Below are 24,364 nucleotides of genomic sequence, written 5' to 3' on the forward strand. Positions count from 1 at the left end.
TAAAAAATGATTGTCTAGGGACAATGATAGGTAATATGTATGCAGGAAAATTATTATTTGGTATTCATCTTATGATTGCATAGAACCTAGCAGACCAAGATTTTAGTAGAGTTTTGACCCTTAATCAAGATTTTAAAAGAAAAGATCTTATGAAAAAAGGTAATAGATTATATTCTAAAACCTATAGAATAGCTTATGCCGTTTCCAACACACAACATTCTTATTTGTTTCTTAGGAAAGAGTATATTGAGATTCCCAAAATTTTCAACGAATTTTCCAAGGTGATGACACCAGACCCAATTAAGATACCTAGAATAGATGGTGTCTACATCGTAATCAAGGATCACCTAGTTTTAGATCGAACACTTAGCTCTAGAATTAAGTTTAATAGTAGGATGTCCTTTTCACAAGATAGGATTACATACTACAAAGAAAAAGAGAACAAGTTAATAAAAACATTTACTCAAAAAAATTAGGATGGATAACGTAAAACTTAGATGTCCTAAAGGATAGAAAGAAATACTAGTTATATTTGACATCACTAATAAAGAAAATCATTTTCACTGTGATGACTTATATCATCCTGTTATTGGTAAATATGAAGGCATGCTAGAAATAGCATGCCATGAGATCATGGTTGCAGGAAGAAAGAATGGGAGTATAACTTTTGGGTTAAATTTCCTCGAAGATCATAAATCATGGGGAAGAATAGGTAACGAAATGGAATTTAGTCTTGATGGTGTTACAATACAAATTGAATGACCAGTCCCTTTTCTATATACATATTTGTTGGTATGTTGTATGATTAATATAAGACGGAATGTTTTGCAGCTTATATTGATTCAGGATCATGAATTTGCACAGCAAAGCTGTGAGTTTTTCCTAGAGAAGCTATGGAAACCTTACCCGTTATTGCAGACAGGGAGTTTTTACAGAAAATTCTAATACTCAATAAGGGTATAAGAGAGGCGAAAACCATGACTGGAGGAGCATTTGGGACACCTTGCTCATATCTTGCTAGGTAACAATTTCATTCAAATATTTACAAGATATATGAAGGATAATCATAGGAATCTGTTAATTTTTACTACTAACTCTGGTAGTGAGATACAAGTTTTGCAAAGAGAAAATGTATTTAACAGGATAATACCTATGAATTTTCACAACAAGCATGGTGATTTCGGTGCCAGATTAAATCATCTGAAAATGCAGGTTAAGAGGAAATTTGGTAAAGTTCTTTTGTCTTTCAGACAATAAGGACTCATTGATAGCAATAATTTCTACAAGAAATTTGAAGAAGAGATTAAGAACCTCAATGAAGCAATACAAGAGATAAACTCACTAGATAATAGCGAAGAAAGCAAGCTCTCTCTTAAGAATGTCAAGAGACTTATCTAGAGGAACTTCAGTGAAAACCCTTTGACATGATGGGTTAGGAATAAGATTTAAGCTACTTTAAAAGTTAAAGAAGAATGCAAGTACGAGTACGTTCGATACAAGCCTATCGAGATTAACATGTAGGATAAGAAGTATATGTAGGTAATTATCAAAGAGCATATAAATCTTGAACTCATCGAGCTTAGAGTCTCTACCTACAGTAGTCCTATATTTTTAGTAAGAAATCATAGTGAGATAAAAAGAGGCAAACTCAGGTTGGTAATTACCTATCAAGGTATTAATAAAATATTAAAATTTGATGGTTATAACATTCCCAGTGGAGAGTACTTAATTGATTGCACTAAAGATGCAAAAGTATTTCATAATTTCAATTCGATTCTGATTTTTATCAGATTAAGATGGAGAGTGAGTCAAAGAAATTTACTGCATTTTCACACCACGTGAACAATATGTCTGGAATGTGCTCCCAATGGGTTTAGCTAATGCACCAAGATGTTTTGAAGAAAAAAATGTATAATCTTTTTAAAGATTATTTTGAATTTATATTTGTCTACATTGACGACATATTGATTGCATCTAAGAATATGAAAGATCATATTAAACATCTTGAAATATTATCTGATCATGCCATAAAGAAAGTTTAGTGATTTCTGAGAAGAAAGCTACAATGGTTGTCAAACAAAATTGAATTTTTAGGAATTCTTATTGACAAAACAGGTATTGAGTTACACGATCACATTGTGGACAAAATTTGGAATTTTTCAGACATACTCAAAGATAAGAAGCACTTGCAAAGCTTCTTGTGAGTTGTTAATTTTGCAGGTATCTTTGTTAAGGATCTTGTAAAATACAGAAAAGATTTTCGACTACTCTTAAAGGAAACAGAAAGCTTAAAGTGGAAATGAAAGAAAATCCATACTCAAAGGTTTCGTGAGCTGAAACAGATTTGCGGTAACGTGCCAAAGCTTGTCACAAAACAAGATGAGGATGAATTGGTAGTTTACATGGACACCAATGACTATAGATTAGCAGCAGTGCTCATGAAAAAGACTATTATAGAGGAAGAACCTTGCATATATACGGGATGGTTGTTCTAAGAACAACAAGCCCAAGTGTGGCACATCAACAGGAAAGAGTTCTTTGCAGTCTGGAAGGCTTTTAAGAAATAGCCTCATTTTTACTTGCTAAAGAATTCACATTGAAAGTTGATAACACCAATGTCAAGGCTTTCCTGAAAAATAAATTAGAATCTAAAACTCAGAAAGATCATATTATCAGATGGCAAGTTGAATGCCAATATCATTGTTATAATATTGTCATTATAAAATCTCACGAGAATATTCTTGCAGATTTCCTGATAAGAGATAGAAACATATGTAGCAAACTCCATCATGTTGAGGCTAAAGCACCTCAGAGAAAATCCTGAGGAGCTTGACAAGAAATTCGATCAGCTTTGAGTAAATGCCCGACGAATTCAAAGAGCTGATTTAGACACGATCAAGGTTTCCATAAGGAGTTCTTTGTTAGCATCCACCTTGCTATGGAACGACCTACAAGAACCAATTCGGAAGGCATCACCTTTAGGGATGACTCACGAGTTGAGGGAGCATGCCTAAGCATACCCTTAGAGAATAAGGCTCTAGACCTATAGTGTTGGATTCAAGTACCGGTTGCACGACACCATCGTCAGACTCTGGTGAAGAGACAACAATTGGGTCACAGGAAGTGCAAACTCCTGATGATTCAAGTTAACCCACCACCTCCGGGGTAAAAGGAGAGAGATTAGCCTTAGGCCGATGACAGACACCTCTAAGGCTAATACTAATGGTTTGATATCTTCTTCCTCTACTTGGCAGGTATACCTGCGAATGTGGAAAAAATTAATTTCTCACAAAGGCGTTAATCCTGATAAGACCATCATCGAAACATCCGAAAAAATACAACAGAATCTAGATTTTAGAAGGGTCCAAACCAGAAGATATTCGAGAATGAAATGATTTTGGAGCCTTGGCTTCAGATACTATGTCACCAAATTTTCAGAAATTTCAAAGCTTTCGAAATGGATTAGTGGGGCAGTCTATGAATCTTTGCAAAAAAAACCTCCACTTAAAAAGAGCAGATATTTTGGAGTTAAAACTCATATTAGCAGCTCCAGAAATAGCAGGAAATGGGTCTCATCCAGCCTTCCATTTCAACAAGCTGCAGAGACCAGGACATGGTAGCTTTTAAAAAAATTGAAATTGCCTCAGGAGAAGCTCCACTAGCATCAACTATTAGTGAAAAACAATGTCTCTACCAGAAGAGCTTGGGGGTTATGGGTCTGTTTTACTGAGATGGACAAAATCAAGTATCCATTTAAAATTTTTTCAAACAAAGTGAATGGATCATTCCTGTTAAACTCCATGATAGGAAAAAGTATTGGGTTTGTAGAAAGCTTATTTGAAAAGAAGAGGATGTTGATCTGGAAATATAAGCTACCAGTAATCGGAACAACAAGGATGAAGACGTGCAACATGCTTCATGTTGGGCAATGACATAACTATGTATGCCCTTGCTGCTAGAAACAAGAAAAGCTCCTGTTCGAGACAAAATTTGGGTTACCCAAAAAAAACCCGAATCATATCAGGACAAAGGTAAAAGAAATAATTTTTACAAATGAAGTAAAAATTGGAGAATGTAGAATTTAAAAAATGAGATTATCGATAGAAAACAACAGAGGCCAATGGTCAGTAAAGTAGGAAATCCAACTAGCAATCACACGCCCGACAAGCCATCATGACTACCAGCTGGAAAGGACATAGGGATAACAAACACAATGGCATCATCCGAAAAAGACAAAGTGATGACGAACGCAATGACGCCATCTAAACATAAGTTTGAAGTCCGTATTTGAAATCACGAACGGTTATAAATCAGGAAGCAACGAAACATATAAGGATCATCAGAAACTTTCTTTAACTCTTCAAAGCATAACAGTTTAAGCTTTCAAATCTTTGTAGTTTTATTCTCAGTTTTATGGGGATTTCCCAACGAGTCAAGTCCTCTTTCATAGCAGAGGCTAAATAGTTGTCTCCTCCAACAGAGAAAATAATATATACATAATATTACATATATTTCTTCAATAAAAGTTAGGCTTCTGTTCAAATTGTTGTACAAAATTCTATTAAGTCCCTATATTGGAGTGTCTTCTACACCATAAGGTAGGAAACAAAATAGAGTTGCATTTTTTATTGTTTAAGGAGCCAAGTGTCTGCGAACTATCTGCTGCAGTAGTGTGGTTAAAGGAAGTCCATAAAATCGAGTACTTGAAATACCCGAAAATAAAGCGGTCAAAAAAAGGTACGAATTTACGAGGGCCTAATTTATTTCGAAAGCATGTTGGCCAAACTAAAAGCATGTAAATGGACTATAAAGATTTTATCACAAAAAGGACAAAATGGTCATAATTTGGTCAAAGGGCATAATTCGCACACAATTCGAAAGATACAGGGCAAAAATGCCACACCGATAATTACAGTTCTTATTTTGCCACTATCCCATAGATAACAGTAATTGCATTTAAGCCTTACATTATTTTACATAATGCGTCAATTATCATCATTACACTTTTATACCGTACTTAAGTAAACTTTCATCTCGACCAAAAATCATTTCATCTCATTTTCTCTCACCGAGATGAGATGAAACCACACACAATCAAAACCAATATGCTCGTTGCAAAAAGAAAATAATCATTCCTTGCACTGTAAGTCACTATACTTAAAAATGATAGTAAATTGACAATATTCACCACAAGCAAACAAAAATGATGTGAAAATTTAAATTTTAACTATAATTAATTAACGAAAAAATGCAAGCAATCCCCTATGGATATTGCAAATGAGCAAATTGTCCCTCTATGTACAGAAAAACCAAAAAAAAGATAGCAAGTGACCTCCCTGTGTTTTTAACAATGCAGCAATTTACCACCTGTATTTTTCAAAATGAAGCAATTTACCTCTTTAGATAGGGAGATAAATTGCTTCATTTTGAAAGTCACTGGAGGATAAATTGTTATTATTTTTTTTTATAGAGGAGGATAATTTGCTCGTTTGTAATAACACATGAAAATAAATTGAATTAAACCCATTAATTAACATTTATCATGATTTTACCTATGACCAAAATATTTGACATGATTTTTAGCTGTAGCTGATAATGTAATCGTTTAAACAAAATAACAGTTAATAACCGTGCGCAATAGTAATCAATTAGTATTTGCTGTAAATTTTTAACTTTTAACAATACAAATTAATTATAATAAAAAATAATACTTCTTGAGGTATCTTCTCATAAAAAAATGTCTTCTCAGCTCCATTGGCGTTTGACACTATGACCAAGCTCATAGAGCACAAAGTAGACAGACATTTGCCTAAAACCTACGTTGTTTGTGCTTTCCTACCTTAGCACGCATATATTCGGACAATGCCATTTTACATTGCTAGGGAAATATCTTGGCGCATAAAACTATGAAATGCCGCTGTCAGCCGGCAGCTGGTTTTTTAACATCATTCACAATATACTATAAATACACAAATGCATCAACTCAATCTCTCATCTTCAGCACACACAAACACCAATAATCTTGATCATCTTCAACAGATAATTAAGTCAGACCATTTCAAAGTTCCATAATGGCCTCCAGAGCTTTCTTGATTACGATCATCGTCGTCGTTGCAGCAGCCGCTCCAGCTTTGGCCACGGATTACATGGTTGGAGACGACGCCGGCTGGAATTTAGGCGTTAATTTCACTACATGGGCCGCAGGGAAGGACTTCCGCGTAGGCGACACTATCAGTATGTTATATGCTATTTAATCTTTTTATGTTTTTTTTTTGAAAAAATGCAAGTAATCCCCTTGTGTTATCACAAATGAACAAATTACCCCTTATGAAAAAACAAATAGTGATTTACCTTCCTGTATTTTTTAAAATACAATAATTTACCCCCCTATGATTTTTAAAATGAAGCAATTTATCTCTCTATATAAGAAGCTAAATTGGTTCATTTTATAAAGTTCAGGGGTTAAATTGCGATTTTTTTTCCATAGGGGGGTAATGTGCTCATTTTCAATATCATAGGAGAGTAAATTGCTATTCACCCGTTTTCTCCTAGGTGAAATTTCACTGTGAAATAAGTGAAGATTAGCGACAAAGAGAATAAGTGTTAATTGTTGCTAAATATATGCATTAAGTGACAAGAATTCCTGTTCTGTTACAATAATGAGTTTCATGGTTTTAATAGAGAGAAATGTTTTATAGAAATCGTCATTAACAATAATAAATTGTACATAAAGTTATCATTAAAAATAATTAGCGACACATGTTGGGTGGAATTCTGTTGATCACAAAAAATTTTTGTTGTCTCTAAATTCAAATTATCATTATAAATATGTTACTAATTATTAATAATCCACTAATGCAATGTTTTGTCACACAGTGACAGAATCAAAATTATTATAAAAAATGTTTATCTTTATTAATAATTTTAAAATTGTCACCCAATATATTTTACCATTAATATCATCTTTTTGTTTATTATTTTAAGAAAATTATAACTAGGAAAAACTCTAGTGAAAATGGAAAAGGTAAATTACCAAAAGTACCCCTTGTTAACACAGTAGTACATGGCTTATGTGTTGATGATTTGCAGTGTTCATGTACACACCGGGAACTCACAACGTTTTGAAGGTGAACGGAGCTGATTTCAAGCAATGTGTTTCCTCAAATGCATCAGCAGTCCCTTTAACGTCAGGAAATGACGTGATTGCCCTTTCCACCCCAGGGAAGAAGTGGTACATTTGTGACGTTGCCGACCACTGCTCCAAGGGGATGAAGCTCGTCATCACCGTCTCCGAAGCTGAGGCCCCGACCCCCGCCCCCGTGCCCGGATCGCCCTCCCTAACGCCACCAGCGACGTCGACGGCCGGTGGAGTCTCTCCATTGAAATCTTGTGTGTGGATGGTGACGGTGATGGCTGCCTGTAGGATGATCATGGCTTAAGTAGAAGAGAGAAATAAGCTTTATTTTGGCATTGGACTTTTCATCGATTCTTTTTCTTATATCTTTTTTCGTTTTTAAATTATTTTTGGGATTTGTGGACAAGATATTGTTTTCTTGTTCTTTTTTAAATAAAAGTACAAATTATTTTATATAATTATTTTTATTCATAAAAGTATTTCTTTTAATGCTTTATATGTAAGTTCAAATGCATATTTTTCAGGAAAAGAAAATGTAATTTTGGTCCACTAATATACGGATGGTGACACCTTCCGTTCGAATCAATTCAAGATTTGTAATTTATCAAAAATAATAATTTTGATTAAAAAGAAAAAAAAACCCTAATTTGGCTTAAATTTGTATCATGGCCCGGAAGTGGCGTACCTAGAAATTAGGGATTATTAAACTCTCCCAATCAAATTAGAGTTTTTGGATCAAATTTACTATTTTTTATAAATTACAGCCCTTCATTTTAAATGTCAAATTAGTCAGGACTAAAACTGCTACCACTCAGATGTTATGTGGACCAAAATTGTATTTTTTTTCTAATACAATTTTGGTATACTAACATAAGGGCGGTGACAATTTCAATTCAAACCAATTTGAAATTTGTAATAAAAAATTATAATTTATAAAAAAAATAATAATTTTTGTTCGAAAAGCCTAATTTAGTTGGAATTTGTCACATGACACTTGCAAGTGCACCTAGAAATTTGGAATTTTTAAACTTTCAAGTCAAATTAGCTTTTTTTCTTTTTTTTTTTTTTTACCAAACTTTCCATTTTCATAAATTACAATTATTTATTATAAATATCAAATTGTTCTGGAATGAAACTACCACCAACCCTATATTAATGGACCAATATTACATTTTTCCTTATTTATCACACATTTACAATCATACAAATACATAAAATATATAAAAAAATAGATCGAACCCAAACCAGCAAATCGATTATAACTTCAAAACCCATCCAAACAGAGTCACCATCCAAGACATCCCTAATTTTGACTACGTTACATTTTCCATTATCGTTAATAATACCCACGTCAGATATAGGAAAAAACCAAGATGGTGTTCATAAATTGATAATTAAGTAGGAGTTTTTCGAAAAAGTCGAAACCTCAAGGAGGTTGAAGTAAATTCGATAATTAAGTGGACATTCTTGTCAAAAGTGTAAACTTTGGGGTGGTCTGTGCAATTATCCATACATTAAATTGAGCAAGTAACTTGAGGAAAAGTCCCAACCACCAAATAAATTGAAGAGCAAGTTGCTTTTGGTTTTCTCCCATGTGGACCTCAATCCCACTACTCCGGCAGATGAATATCAAACCACCAGTAGGCCCCCATTACACAGCAACAGCAAAAAAGCTTCATCTCCTTCAACTAAAGTAACACAAAGTTGTAAAAGTCTATACAACCAAAACCTAATCTTGGAAGGCTTTCTTAGAATGGAATCCAACTGCTAACACTTTTAACCTAAACTAGATCTACTTACCGTTTGAACGCAAAAATGTGATACAGTTACTCTGGGCTGATTGAATTTTCTATTTCAAATCCTGCAGTATCTTCTGTTTCATTCAATATATCCATGCTTCGTAGTTAATGTTTATACAGTTTTTATGATAAATGGAACGGAAGATGCAACAAGATTTGACATAAAAAAATCCGATCTGTAAACTAGGTAAACATGCTAACTAGATGCAGCCATCATGTCCATGTAGTCATTTAATCTTTATGTTGGTAACACAGTTATGCAAGAATCGTAGTTGTTAAGGTTGTAATAATATCATGGGGTTATGCTAAACATGGTGGTGCATGCAAGAATGTAGGCCCTCATTATTTGAGCTTGAACCAGAAGCTTGGCATTTCCAAGTTGTAAGCTATTCACTTTGGAGAAAACAGCTGTGAATGATTCCACGACAGATTACTTTCCTTGATAAAAGAAATGTACTTCTTCATTTAACAGCATATTTCAGATTCAAAGTGATGATCATTGTGTTATGTATTCTGCCATGAGCTTTTGTTTCGATAGCATGCCTAGGTCTTTACTTCCGTGTTCCCTCGGATACATGGAATTATCCATCCAGTCTTTCCCCATTGTAATCTCTTGATGCATTTTCCTAAGTGTAGTTCTCCATTAATTGATTTCTACAATCATATCAACGTCGAATACGGAGAAAATTGAAATCTAGCAATCACAAGATAAGTTGTCAAGAGTTGTAAGAGTTTCTGAAACAAGAAATGTTAATAACAGATGGAATGCAAACAGAGAAGAACTGATTCAGGATTGCATCGAACCAGGTAACAGAAGATATGTTTGACAATGATGTGGGGGGCAACTTTTACCTCCACAAATTACAACAACAATTTCCAAAGAATCATGTCTTTATGCGAGTTCTAATTTCGTGCAAAAACGTATAAAATGACAGCAAGGGGAAAGTAAAAGAGACAACTTTATTCTCTTAACCAACCCCTATTCAGAACAATTATACAAAAGCAAAGCAAAAAGAGAAAGCAGCATTAACGCGGAATCCTTTTGCCCCATCCCGTCTTTCCTGTACAATATCTTAACCTTTTGATCCCACAATTAACTTCTAAATTGAAGGCACAAGAAAGGGTCATACCGATATAATTGTGTGTCCGGCCTCATAGGTATCAATCAAGAATTTGCTGTCAATGAGCTGTAGCTTTGGATCTCTTCTTGGCCTCGCTGTAAAGAACCACTCCCATTATCGTGATGGCGAACCCCATCATCCCCATCACCGTCACCGGGTTCCTAAATATCAATACCGACACAACGGCAGCCACTGCAGCCTTAGCGTTCCCCAACACTTGCAACGTCAATGCACTCGTATGCTTTGTGACCAAAAAATTAGTCAAATTAACCAAGTACGCGACCGTGGCATTGGCAATCAATAGAAACACCATAAATCCATCTCCCCTGCCCTTCTCCAAGGTGACTGCCAACACGTTTCCTTCGATATACAAAGTAAAAGGCAGCAATATCATGGCTGCCATTGGAGCCATGTACAACAAAAGATTCATTGAGTGCAACTTCTCACCTTCAGAAGTTAATAACAACCCCTGAACCACAGATTTCAATGCTCTGCCAGCAGTTGAGCCAATGCACATCAAGAACCCAAACAGATGGAACAGGGGTTCGCTGTTACTAGCCAAAACTATGCCCAAAACCACCGGCACAAGTGCTAAATAAACCTCGGCAGACTCCTTCTTACAAGTAATTACAAACGCAAAAATAGCAGTGAAAAAGGGGGTCGTTGCCCCAATAGCCTGGTTGAACGAAACGGGGAGGTACCTCAAAGAAGTATTTCCACAAACAACTGAGAAGCAGAATATGATACTCAAAGCAAGAATCTTGAAAAACTGCCTGCGGCTATGTATTTGCTGGAAGGGCACGATCTCGAGCCATTTTATTGCGAACAAACTATAAGCAGCACAAGACAGCATGTGCAACATTGTCAAGAAAATGGGGTATCTGTACCCATAAAAGCTGAGCAAATACTTGTTCAGCAGCAGCACTCCAATGTTTGAGAAATACCACGATGCTATAATGGCCGCGGTCAGAAAGTTGGGAGAGATCAAAGAACCATACTGCTGCTGACGGATTTCAGCAGTTGGGGTCACCGGAATGTCCAAGACTTGGTCATTGTTGGGCTCAAAACGGGGGTTGCTGCCCCTTCTTGTCGTCCAAGACTGTACCTCCACCATCACAACACACTACCCACAAGCTCAAAAAGAAAAGAAAAATGTAATCTTTCCACACTCCTCCGTGTATACTATACTGCGTATATTTTGCAATGCCCACAGATCTAGAGAGTGAGGTAGCTCGTGTTAGTGTGTGTTTTCGGCAGGAGGGAGTGTTATGTGTATGTTTTGAGCAATGAGCAGAGATCTAGGGGGGGTGGTGGTGGGATAAGATAGGGAGTATGAGGGGGTTGGATCTGAATGGAGGGTGGAGATCCAGATTTGTGGGGCAGACAAACTGAGGGCTGTTGGATGGCGAATGAGGGACCTAGACATTAATAAAACATCATTAGATTTCTCGTGGGTAGGGCCAGTCAGTGTCGGTATACTAATCTATAGAGAGTTGTATAGCATAGTGTGTGTGTATGTGTGTAAAGAGTGTGCCGGGCTGAATTCTGATTCTTGATTCTTGCTAAGAAATAGTAGTAATGAATGAGTGTGAGGAAATCGTTGGAGGGTCATAGTTTTGGACCAATGAGAGGGCTGTGTTTACATTCTATGATTTCTGTGCCATTGTTCTTGTTGGTGGAAGAACACATGTAGATACAGTTGAAAGCCAGTGTGTGATTTGTTTTGCTCAATTTAGTCAAGGTGTTTCCACCGTTGGTCCGTCCGTCCGTCGTTTCGACCTGCATCTTTTATCATATTTTTATAATTTAATATTAAGATAAATTATAATTATATTTTTAGAGAAATTGAATCGGACATTACTATTATACCATTATTGATTTTTTTAAAAAAATTAAAAAAAAGTAAATAAAGACTAAGGGTGGAAAAAATAAATAATTCATAGGAATATTAGTCCGTACATATTTTAAATTTTTTTAAAAAGTATATAAAATTATAGTTCATAATCTAAAAGAACATTTTGATCGGTTTTATCATAAAAATTGAATAAAAACTTAAGGGATAATTACATTCTTCTCCCTTGAAATTTGATGTAATTATACGTAAATTTTCTGTGGTTTGAAAAATTACATCTAACACACCTGAGTTTGTTTTTGTTTAACAAACAAATCATTTTAGGCAAAAACAAACCTTATGGATGCTAAATATAATTTTTCAAACCACATAGGATCTATATGTAATTATCCCAAAACTTCACGAAAGCTAATGGAATGAGCTTGTTGTTAGACGTATGTTAAACCTAAGGAGGTATTTGTAATTATGTCAAATTTGAGGAAAAGTGATTGTGGTTTATTAATACATATTTTTTGAAATAAAAATAAAAACATCATTTGATAATTAAAAACTTAAAATATATTAAAAATAATGTTTGTGGTGCACCTATCAAGTTGTATTTTACCAAATTTAAGAATCTTGGGAGGTTTTTTTTAAATATTTTCTAAAATATATGGGGTGAACTGCATTTTACCCGGAATATAATTGCTCCAATATCACCCTTTTATTCAATTTTTTGTTTTTGTATACACTCTTCTCGTTTTATTATTATTTTTATAAGTAATAGAAAATAAATTATAATAACTCATCTTAATATATCGAGTAATACTTTTATTCAATAATATATCAATATGACTAACAACAATAAATGTCAATGATGCCTAATTTAGTTGGCGAAGCTGATGTCCCATGACGTTAGATGTCATGGTTTCAAACCCCGCCTTATATTTGATTTAGTGTATTTGATATTATTGATCATAGTATGACTGTTATAATAGTTTATTAGGTATTGATATCCGAATGCTATAAAAATTTAATTTATTTTCAATTAATAAATATTCATTGCTTTTACTTAAAAAAAAAAAAAGAACGATTAATACACTACAAAGAATCACATAAATTAAGACAAATACTATAACGTTATTAGTTGATTATATAGAAAAATAAAATGGATATGAAAATAATAAAATGCATTTTTTTTTTTTTTGTTCTGAGTGAAAAAGACATATAAAGATAGTCCAAAAGATATAAACGTCATTGCACCCGTAAGCTTAAGCTTTTGAGTTCGGAAGTTTAGAAGAGTAGGAAGACAAATAAATAAATAAGCTCAATTGATCAAAGATATCTGCGTTTTTAGTTCACTTATCCATTTATATATTTACTAAAGGAGAAATCCTTGCAATTTTTTTTATCGATTGATTTTATTAATAATTTTTTAGATGCACAATTTATTTTATTAATTTTGATCAATTGTTTATTTTTTTATTTGATTAAATAAATATAATAAAAATTTATTATGTATATACGTAATTGAATGTGTCACAATCTCCAGTTGATTAAGATGTCCAAGACATGAAGTATTGTAAAAATAGTTAAAAACTTGGAATAGAGGGTTTGATCTCTTGGACATCCTCCTCATTTTCCCTCCATATACATTCCTCATCCCGCCGTCCCCGGATCGAATTGTGCCTCCTCCTAATCGATGCCTGGCATGGAAAAATCTGGTGTTTCCATCCCTGTCCTATATTCCTGAATCTTCCGCCATACCTAAGTATTGGTTTCTGCCACCATCTCACTCTTCCAAGCCTCCTCAATCACTTTGCCACACTCCTCCTATTGTAACCATTTTGCTTCAAATATAAACTACGCCTTTGTTCTAGGTCCCGTGTCACTCCTTCAGGATCCCAGCAAATAACCAGCATGGCGTGGACTGAGTATGGCATTGATCTATGAGTTAACCTAGTCTCTGGAAAGCTTACACACCAGTTTGGGTTCCCATACGCTCTTTCCAGCCGAGCCCACACCATCTCTGGATCTACCCACTGATTACACCATGTATACTTTGGATCTTGGTACACTAGATCGCACAACTGACTTTGCTCCAATCCCACTCTGAAGTCATTAATCTGGCACTACGGTCATTGACACCCCATTTTTTCATGTTGAAAAAGAATTTCATTATAATCCCTGGTACATAAACAAGGAGCTTCATATTGCACATGCAACTACTTCAGCTTATCGCAAACTTTTTTTCTCTTTGATACTTAGCTTCCCCCTACAATCCTATAAATCTCCAATTTATTGACCGATCCACCAATATCACTGATCCGGCTCGAATTCAGCGATCCCGAGACACGAACTCGTCACAGATAGCTAACTCCTCCAAGATCAGATTTTGGGTTCCCTGAGAATAAGACAAGAACTGCGAGCTCGTCGGGCACGTCCCCGACAATGACCCTCCAATGCTCAAGTTAGGTTGATCGAGAGAAAAGTGTGCGATCTCAATTACGGCGTTTTGGGTCTATTTATAGAGCACAACTGGATACTGTTGATAGGGCCACGTGACCTTATCCTAGTGGCTCGCGTCCTGATCGGACAACTATGATTATCCGGGTCTTGAAGGGTGGTTTTTCGACCCGGGTCGGGTCTCCTGCGACCCGCCCGGCAAAAAGGCGTGGATCCTCCTGTGGAAGGATATTAATACCCTTATGAAGGGTGTTTTCGTCATTCCGCCATGTATTGTAGCAGATACCCATCATTACTCCCCCACTTTTTCAAAGTGCAATATTTTTGCTTTTGAAGAAGTTGAACGATTGCATCCATCGATCTGTATCCCTGGTGGACACGTGGCGTCATCCCGTGACCTGATCTGCGGCGCGTATCTCCAGAGGAGTAAATCTATAAATACCCCATTCATTCAAACATCTTTCCCTGCCCCATATATAGACTTTTAGCGACCAGTGCTTATAACTCCAAGTTCGCATTCGATCTGCAGCTTCCAGAGCCATCCTGTTCTAAGGTACGATGTCTTCCAGTTTTAGTTCAAATTCTGGTTCGAGCTCTAGCTCCGGGTCGTCTGCGACTCCTTCTGGGTCTGCTCATGGTTCTATTTCTACTTCCCCAAAAAGGAACAAAAAGTTCCAGATTTCCAAAACCTCTAATAAACAAGCTGGGCCTTCTACTCTTAAAAAATAGGCTTGCTAGAAACCCTTGGGAAGCCGTGGTCAGTAGCGTTAGAACCCCTATTCGTAAGATTAGGGAAAAGTATTACATACCCCCTGAGTATGAGATTATCCTTCCTGCCACTTTCGATCATATGCACCGTCCTCCCCCTGGCTTCTGTGCTTTTTCTATCAAACATTTTGATGCTGGATTACGATTCCCTTTAGCTACTCCTCTAGCCTCAATTTTGAATAAATTGGAGATATGCCCTATGCAGATTTCTCCCAACTCTATTACTCACATTGTTCTCTTCATTGTAATAATGCAATACTTAGACATAGAACCCAGTTTTGACAACTTTTGGAGTTTGTACTCTTTCACCACTTCCAAACGATCCGGTGATAGAGGTTTCTTTTACCTTTCTGCCAAGCCTGACTGTAGGTAACTGAGTACTTTAAAGTCGAACGTATAGGCTTCGTTAGATCGCTACATTTTTGTTCGACCTCCTAGGGGTATCTGGCTCTTTAAAACTGAATGGAGTAAATATAAACCTGTTCCCAAGAGAAGTGGAGGGGGGCTGGAGGGCAACCAAATAAATAGTTTAACTGTTTATAAATACGATCCCAAGAAGCTTCTCACTGATAAGGTTTTGCAACTGTCTGGGCTATCTCCAGCATCCCTCCACGTCGAAGAGTCCTTAGGTGATCTTTCATTTCTAGCATGATGTTTTCTTTTATCATTCTGCTTGAGTTCGCTGACACGCCTCGGTTTTTGTAGATAGCATCATCATGAGCTCCCGTCACGCTCTGCGGCAAAAGGCGGCTGAAAATAAAATGGCCAAAGCAAAGGGAAAACAGGTCGCCCTCCTACTGACCTTCCTCCGAGCTCTCCTGTGCCTGTTCCCTCGCGAGCCCCGCCGATCGCCAGCTCATCCAAATTGACAGTGAAGAGACTCCCTCCCAACCTTTACATGGATATAATTCTAGCGACCTAGAGTTGAATCTGGACAATTTGAGTGGAGATCAGGGGGGTGAGTCTGAGAAACACGATCTCGAAAGTGGGGAGAGATCGAAAAAGAGGAAGCGGGCCTAGCAAAAGCACGGGCAAGGGGATGATATGAGGGAGAAAGACCAGTGGAACCCTCTAGGTCTTCAAAGTCTAAATCCCATCGACTCAAAGCCTTGAACAGGATGGCTAGGGAAGCTGCAGATAAGACTAGACAGACGGACGAACGCGAAAGGTTCCTGAGGTTAGAGCAGCTCGTTTCGCACTGGGAGGAGACCAGGGAAGCTTTGAGGGGTCATCAGTCCCATTTGTTTGAACCTTAGGGAGGTCGAACGAATCCCAGGTAGGATAGTTCTTCCAGCTCTGTTCTCTTCTCAGAAGCAGGGGGGGAGGCCCTCGACCTGTACAACTCTTTCACCCCCCTCCGCGACCAAAGTTCCTTGGTAATGAACAATCCCGTTCGGATCGAGGAGTATGGGGTTCATGCCTAGTTGCAGGTAATTTCCCATTCTTGGCTCAGTTTTGATGCTCGAATCCACATAACTTTGATGAATCTTGCAGGCATTAACGTTTTTCCGGAGCCTGTCCATGAAATGCACATCTTATCGCAAGAACTACATATTGTCCGATAGGAAAGTGAAGGAGCTCCAGGCGCAACTGGTCGAGAGGGATAGGTTGGACCAAACCCATGTGGAAGAAATGCAGACTTTGATCGAGAAGATCAAGGGTTTGGAGGGCGAGCTTGATGCCGCCAAGAAGGATAAAGAGGTCGCCTTATCTGAGGGTAAAAAAGAAGGATTCGAGGTTGGCCGGGAGGTCGGGCTGATCGAGGGCCACCAGAAAGGATTTGACGAAGGTCAGGCTGGTCGCATTACACTAGAAGAACATCATCAAATCCTGGCCAACTCTCGAATGTCCACAGTTCGCGATTTATTGAAGACAGATACTTTCACGATTGCCGTGGAGATTAAATCTGCCGACTCTTTCGCTAAAGGCTATAAGACCTGTGAGGCTCAAATCGAGAAGCTTGGCGAATTCCAAGAGTCATTTGACCAAAGTCGGCTGGACATTACACTTGATGGCGACCTTCAACCCTATCCCGCTGAACCCGATCTGAAGGAGGACGAGTTCGCCGCTCTAAGAGAAGAGCTGGAAGCTGAGGCTGATGCTTGATGCGATTGGGTTTCCAACTTTTTGTAATAGAATCTTAATCTGGATTTTGTTTGAACAATTCCTCCCATTGATACTTTTGATGATACATTTGAACTGTAAATTTGAAGGCTGACCCTGAGGGGCATAGTTTTGTGATGTAGCTTTGTAAATGAAACTTCATCAATGGAATATCTTTTGACAACTTGTGTACTTTTCGTTTTTCCCTCTCGTTCACTGCATGCTTCTTGCTCTTTTTATGAGATCGTCGTCTTTGTTAGACGTTTCTCAAATCGCGGTTCGTTGAACGCCTCTTTTTCAGTTGGCGTGTGGAGTGCATGTTTTTCAGATTGCACTTTGGGCTGCGTCTTTTTCAGATCGCAGTTCGTTGAACGCCTCTTTTTCAATTGGCGTGTGGAATGCATCTTTTTTCAGATTGCACTTTGGGCTGCGTCTTTTTCAGATCGCAGTTTGGGTTGCGTCTTTTTCAAATCGCAGTTCGTTGAACCCCTCTTTTTCAGTTGGCGTGTGGAGTGCATCTTTTTCAGATTGCAGTTCATTGAACGCCTCTTTTTCAGTTGGTGTGTGGAGTGCATCTTTTTCAGATTGCACTTTGGGCTGCGTCTTTCTCAGATCGCAGTTTGGGCTGCGTCTTTTTCAGATCGCAGTTCGTTGAACGCCTCTTTTTCAATTGGCGTGTGGAGTTTTGAGGGATTCGATAATAGATAACAACAAACGTAAGGTAACTTCCGAAACAATATAACATGAAAAAATGGATTGGTCTTTTAGAATTGCATGAAATAATTTACAGTTTGTACAAGTTCTTTCAGGTTTTGACCTGTGCATTAAGGGCTGTTTTCTAATACAGAAGATTTTACCTTCCTAACCTACGCGAACTTTTGAACCTACAGACTCCAGGATAGTGATCACCGGGCATTCGACGACTTTTCACAGGCACCAGAAATAGCGTTCTCTAACCAGTTGATGGCCTTTCACAGGCACCAGAATAAGCGCTCTCCAGCTAGTTGACGGCCTTTCACAGGCACCAAAATGCGATCTCTCCATAGTCGATGGTCTTTCACAAGCACCAGAATAAGCGTTCTTCAGTTAGTTGACGGTCTTTCACAGGCACCATAATGCGATCTCTTCGCAGTTGATGGCATTTCACATGCACCAGAATAAGCGTTCTTCAGTTAGTTGACGGCCTTTCACAGGCACCAAGTCGTGATCCCTCGTGCTCATGCGTAGAACTTCTTCAGATTCTGTATGTTCCATGGTGGTAGATTTCGTCCCTGCATATCTCGTAGCCTATACGTACCCTTTTTCCTGATCTCGACCACTTTGTACAGCCCTTCCCAGGGTGGTTTTAGCTTACCCACATGTTTGGAGGCTTCTCTTTTTTCAACACAAGATCTCCCACCTGAAGCTGTCGTGGTCGAATTTTGCGATCATGGCTCTTCATCATCAACCCTTTATGGTGCAGGATTCGTGCGTATGTTGCATCCTTTTTTTCCTTGATCACAGTGAGATCGAAGCTTCGCTCGCCTTGGTTAGCTTCAGGGTCGTACAATGCGACTCTTTGAGATTCCTCTCCGATTTCTGCCGGAATGATAGCTTCTATTCCGTACACCAAGCAAAATGGGGTCTCACCCGTGGCAGATCGTGGAGTTGTGCGATAAGCCCACAGAACTCCAGGCAGCTCGTCGACCCACGATCCTTTGTTCTCGAGGCGCATCTTCAGGTGCTGCAAGATCATCCGGTTAGTCACCTCTGTCTGTTCGTTCGCTTGTGGGTTCGCGACTGCTGTAAAGTGTTTCGCGATCTTGAGTTCCTTGCACCATTCTGTAATCTTCTTTCCCTGAAATTGGGTGCCATTATTAAATTTTAGAACTCTAGGTATTCCAAACCTGTAACTGATGTTCTTCCAGATGAAGTTGATGACTTCCTTTTCGGATATCTTGGCCACGGCCTCCGCTTCGACCCACTTGGAAAAGTATTCTACCGCCACAATGATGAATTTCTTCTGAGCTTGAGCGGGGGGAAAAGGTCCAACAATGTTAATTCCCCACTGGTCGAACGGACACGCTATTCTGATCGGCTCCATCGGGGTCGCAGGTTGGTGTATCAAGGGCGCGTATCTTTGGCAACTTTCACATTTTCTTACCAAGTCTCTGGAGTCTTTTACCAGGGTCGGCCAAAAGTATCCTTGCCGCATGATCTTTTGTGCTAGCGACCTCGCGCCAGAATGGTTCCCGCAGCTTCCTTCATGGATCTCACGCATCACATAAAGGGCTCTCTCCTCGTCTAAATATTTCAAGAGGGGCCCGTCCACCGTTCGTTTATAGAGCTGACCTGATAGCATGGTGAACCGTGCAGCTCGGAACTAGACTCTTTTCGCAGCAATGGGATCGGCAGGCAGGGTGTCGTCCTCAAGATACTTCACAATTTCATCTTTCCATGACTCAGCTTCAGAGACTACTTGCACCTCCATTCTGTTCGAAACAGGGTGTTGTCCTCAAGGTACTTGACAATTTCATCTTTCCATGACTCAGCTTCAGAGACCATCTGTACCTCTGCTCTGCTCGCGAGAGTTGATCGCTCACGGACCAATGCTGTAATCTTGCGATCTCTAATTCCGTCCATTGCAACTCTAAATTTAGATAAGGCGTCTGCCTTGTCGTTTTCTGTTCTAGGAACCTGTAAAACTGAGCATTTGTCAAATTTATTCATTAACTGTTGGACAATTTCCTTGTATGACGTCATTGTCTTTCCCTTGTCTCGTACGTTCCTTCGATCTGTAGGGCGATCAACTGGGAATCCGTGAAAACCTCCAGATCTCTGGCGCCGGCTTCATGTGCGAGTTCTAACCCCAGTATGAGCGCTTCATATTCTGCTTCGTTATTGGTCATAGAAAAGGATAGACGAGCTGCCACCTCGATCTCCACATCCTTTGGCCCTTGAATCAATATACCCGCTCCTCCATTGTTTGCATTTGAAGAGCCATCCACATGTAACATCCATTTTGAGCCTTGCTCTCTATCAGCAACAGGTGAATTGGGGTCACTGGAGATTTCCGTCACAAAATCGGCTAATATTTGTGCTTTCTGCACGGTCCTGGATTGGTAATCCGCATCATATTGCCCCAATTCCACGGCCCATTTAATTAGTCTCCCGGAGGCCTCGGGTCGCGACATCACGTGTTTGAGGGGATGATTCGTTAGTACCACCACTTTATGCGACTGAAAGTAAGGTCGCAACTTTCGAGCTGTGATGACTAAAGCAAGGACTAGCTTCTCCATCTCAGAATATCTTGACTCAGCACCCTGAAGCATCTTGCTAACATAATAGATCGGGTATTGGTTGTTTCCTTCTTCTCTCACCAACACTGAGCTGACCGCATTCTCAGATACTCCCAAATACAAAAGCAGCGTCTCCCCTTCCTTCGAATTTGCGCGCAGGGGGGGCTTCGTAAGATATTCCTTCAACTCTTGTAGTGCCTGCTTGCATTCCGCGGTCCATGTGAAGTTTTTTTATTTTCTCAAAACCTTGAAGAAGGGTAGACTCTTATCTACCGACCGAGATATAAACCTGCTTAGTGACGCGATCTTCCCTGTTAGCTTCTGCACCTCCTTGATCGAGGTTGGCGACCGCAGGTTCATTATGCCTTGGATCTTTTCCGGGTTCGCCTTAATTCCCCGTTCGCTAATCATGTACCCAGAAATTTTCCTCCTCCTACTCCAAAGGTATATTTGTCCGGATTGAGTTTCATTCCATACGACCTCATTATGCTGAATACGTGTGCGAGGTCCTCGAGATGATCTTGCGACCTCTTGCTTTTGACCAGCATATCATCACCGTACACTTCCATTATCTTTCCCAACAGGTCACCAAACATCTTGTTTACCAGCCTTTGATACGTCGCGCCCGCATTCTTCAGCCCGAACGACATCATGTTGTAGCAATAAATCCCCTTGTCGGTGATGAACGAGGCATTGTCTCTATCCTCTTCTTCCATGTGGATTTGATGATACCCCTGATAAGCGTCCATCATTGAAAACATTTCGAATCCGGTTGTGGAGTCTACCATCAAATCAATCCTCGGCAAGGGGTATGGGTCCTTCGGGCAGGCTTTATTCAAATCTGTGAAATCAACGCACATACGCCATTTCCCGGAGGATTTGGGGACTAGCATCACGTTAGAAAGCCAGTTTGTATATTGGATTTCAGATACGTACTCGGCTCTGAGCGGTTTTTCGACTCCTGTCTGATAATTTCGTTCTTGCCATTTCTGAACGACCTCTTCTTCTGCTGCATAGGTCAGGCTCTCGGGTCGATGTTCAGACGATGTACAATGACCCCCGGGTCGATCCCCGTAAAATCTGAGGGACTCCATGCAAAATCATCCATGTTCTTCCGCAAAAAATCTATCATAGCCATTTTCCCATCTTTCATGTTCGCTCCTATTCTGGTTGTTTTGTCCGGCTCCTCGAGCGCAAGCTGCACAACCTTGTATTCCCCGCTGGCTTTCAAATGCTCTGCCTTATAGGGTCGAGGTTCGGCATCTTCCTTGGTCTTCCTTTTCTTCTGCTCGGGCTCCCCTTTCAATGATAAGTTGTAGCATTTTCGGGTCTCCTTTTGGTCGCACGATACCTCTCCAATCCCGTATTCCGTGGGGAACTTCATCTTCATGTGATAAGTGGAGATGATGGCTCGGAATGAGTTCAGCCCTGGTCTGCCCATGATAACGTTGTAAGTAAACGGGGTATCAACCACCAGAAACTTGACCATCAAAGTTTTTCTCCTCGGCTCGTCTCCCATGGACACGGGCAGCTCGATCGTCCCCAATGAGGCTACCTCACTTCCCCCAAAATCGATCAGCGGGGTCTTCACTGGTTCCAACCGAGCGTTCTCTAGACCCATCTTATCGACCATGTTTTTGAAGATGATGTCTGCGGAACTACCGCTGTCGATTAGCACTTTATGGACAGTGAAAATTCGTGATATCTAGCTTGACGACCATCGGATCATTTAGGTCCCCGCTATCTCCTGGTTTGTCTGAGCTATCGAAGAAAATGGCTTCTTCATCTTCGACTTTCAATATAAATTCTCTTTCCCGGCTTGATCCTACAGTCCTGGCGTATCTTTTCCGCGTTCGATTCGAATCCCCGACGCTCAATCCCCCGGCGATCGTGTATATCACTCCTTTAGTCGGCGCATTGCTCCCGTTGGGTGGGACTTTATCTGTTTTTGAAGGGCCAGGATTTTGATCCTGGCTTCTCGATCTGCTTCTCCTCGTCTCTTTACTAACTTGCAGTTTGGGGGAACTCGATCCCGAAAGTACCCCTGCCTAACCAACCTTTCAATCTCGTCCTTGAGCCGGAAACACTCCTCCGTGTTGTGCCCCCTCTCACGATGGAATCTGCAATATTTGTTAGAAAATTTTTTAGAGGGGCTGTACCTGGTGTGCCTCGGCCATTTCAAGACATCTGCATTTTCAGCCACCATCAATGCTTTTTCGCGAGACATGGCCAATGGAGTATAGTTGTGGTACTTGGGTTGGTACTTGGGCTCTCTAGGCTTCTCTGGTTTTTGCTTACTCCCCCCTCCTCTACCTTCGTAGGGTCGCACTGTCACTTGTTCGCGCTCTCTCCTCTCAGAATCTTTCATGGCGTTCATCTCCTCCTCGTCTATGTACTTCTGAGCTAGAGCCATCAGCTGTTCTACATCGCCTGGAGGGTCGCGGGCGAGCGCTGATGTGAAGGGTCCTTTCCTCAGCCCATGAATTAGAATACTGACGATCATGTCAATCCTCAGCTCTTGCACCTCTAATGTCTCATTGTTGAACCTCCCCATGAAGTTTTTCAAGGTTTCATCTTCTCTCTAGCGGATATTGAACAGATGAGTCGCCGACCTCTTTTGTTTCTTCTTGCTCGCGAAATGCAAATTGAACTTTTGTACTAGCTTTTTGTAAGATTCAATGCTCCCTCGGGGCAAATTTGTGAACCATTCTTGTGGCTTCCCCGTGAACGTAGTTGCAAACAATTTCACCATGATAGGAGTTGGTTGCCCGTACAAATTCAACACCATTTCGAATGCGGCCACATGTTCTTGTGGATCATTCATCCCGTCGTATCTCCGCAAATCAGGTACTTTAAAACCCGGTTCGACTGTTTGAATCAGAATATCATTACAGAAGGGAGAATTCTTGTTGTGTGAGACTATCTCTCCTCGTTTCTTGAGCTCATCAATTTGTTTATTCAAGCTCTCTATCTGCCTTCCGACGCTCTCAACCTTGGCCCGCGATATTATAGGCTCTCTTCTCTTTGCGCGAACATGGCTGCTAGACCCAGCTTCCGATGAGGCCGGTCTCTTGCTGTGACGTTCCTGTTGGCCATGCACCCGTGACTCTCTTGGGGGCTCGGTGTTTTCGAATAGCTGTCTCCTTGCGGTTTCTTTGACCACCGGGGTCGCAGTCCTCCTCTCATATTCTACAATGGCATTCCGACTCGCTTCTTCTATCATTCTCTGCAGTTCCACTTTCGTTATCTGGATTGTAGTTCCTCCTTTTCTAGGTGTCTCCTCTTTCCCGACGTTCCTTTTCTATGAACCTTCTATGACGGTAATTCTCAAACGTTCCTACAGACGGCGCCAACTGATCTGGCTCGAATTCAGCGATCCCGAGACACGAACTCGTCACAGATAGCTAACTCCTCCAAGATCAGATTTTGAGTTCCCTGATAATAAGACAAGAACTGTGAGCTCGTCGGGCACGTCCTCGACAATGACCCTCCGACACTCAAGTTAGGTTGATCGAGAGAAAAGTGTGCGATCTCAAAATTCGATTACAATAAATGCAGAACAGTTCCCTCAATTACGGCGTTTTGGGTCTATTTATATAGCACAGCTGGATACTGTTGACAGGGCCACGTGGCCTTATCCTACTGGCTCGCGTCCTGATCAGACGACTACGATTGTCCGGGTGTGAAGGGTGGTTTTTCGACCTGGGTCAGGTCTCCTGCGATCCACCCGGCAAAAAGGCGCGGATCCTCTTGTGGAAGGACATTAATACCTTTAACGAAGGGTGTTTTCGTCATTCTGCCATGTATTGTGGCAGATACCCATCAATCACATCAACAATAATATGGTTCATAGAGAAAGTTCG

The 24,364-nt window shown here is 39.8% G+C and overlaps 3 protein-coding genes across 3 annotated transcripts; 1 reads left to right on the top strand and 2 right to left on the bottom strand.

Annotated features, from left to right (window-relative positions):
* On the top strand, nt 5,988-7,596 carry LOC110012583 (basic blue protein-like). The gene is made up of 2 exons (XM_020696777.1): nt 5,988-6,234; nt 7,090-7,596. The coding sequence occupies exons 1-2, from the start codon at nt 6,072-6,074 to the stop codon at nt 7,437-7,439; spliced, it is 513 nt and encodes a 170-aa protein (XP_020552436.1). The 5' UTR covers nt 5,988-6,071; the 3' UTR covers nt 7,440-7,596.
* LOC105156650 (probable sugar phosphate/phosphate translocator At1g12500) lies at nt 9,698-11,637 on the bottom strand. Its single transcript, XM_011072855.2, has one exon. It carries the CDS (start codon nt 11,167-11,169, stop codon nt 10,114-10,116), a length of 1,056 nt encoding a protein of 351 aa, XP_011071157.1. The 5' UTR covers nt 11,170-11,637; the 3' UTR covers nt 9,698-10,113.
* On the bottom strand, nt 19,962-21,394 carry LOC105156901. Its single transcript, XM_011073161.1, has 2 exons — nt 20,999-21,394; nt 19,962-20,699 (listed from the first exon to the last, which is right to left on the bottom strand). The coding sequence occupies exons 1-2, from the start codon at nt 21,392-21,394 to the stop codon at nt 19,962-19,964; spliced, it is 1,134 nt and encodes a 377-aa protein (XP_011071463.1).

This window comes from Sesamum indicum, linkage group LG1 (genome assembly GCF_000512975.1).
Source record: "Sesamum indicum cultivar Zhongzhi No. 13 linkage group LG1, S_indicum_v1.0, whole genome shotgun sequence".
Classification (NCBI taxonomy): domain Eukaryota; kingdom Viridiplantae; phylum Streptophyta; class Magnoliopsida; order Lamiales; family Pedaliaceae; genus Sesamum; species Sesamum indicum.

Excerpts from the sequence above, each read along its gene's own strand:
- LOC105156901 (XM_011073161.1), bottom strand. The coding sequence starts at position 21,394 with ATGCTAGTCCCCAAATCCTCCGGGAAATGGCGTATGTGCGTTGATTTC. Across the intron at positions 20,700-20,998 it reads ATCTCGAGGACCTCGCACAC|GCACTACAAGAGTTGAAGGA; the intron begins GTATTCAGCATA and ends GAATGCAAGCAG.
- LOC110012583 (XM_020696777.1), top strand. The coding sequence starts at position 6,072 with ATGGCCTCCAGAGCTTTCTTGATTACGATCATCGTCGTCGTTGCAGCA. Across the intron at positions 6,235-7,089 it reads CCGCGTAGGCGACACTATCA|TGTTCATGTACACACCGGGA; the intron begins GTATGTTATATG and ends GATGATTTGCAG.
- LOC105156650 (XM_011072855.2), bottom strand. The coding sequence starts at position 11,169 with ATGGTGGAGGTACAGTCTTGGACGACAAGAAGGGGCAGCAACCCCCGT.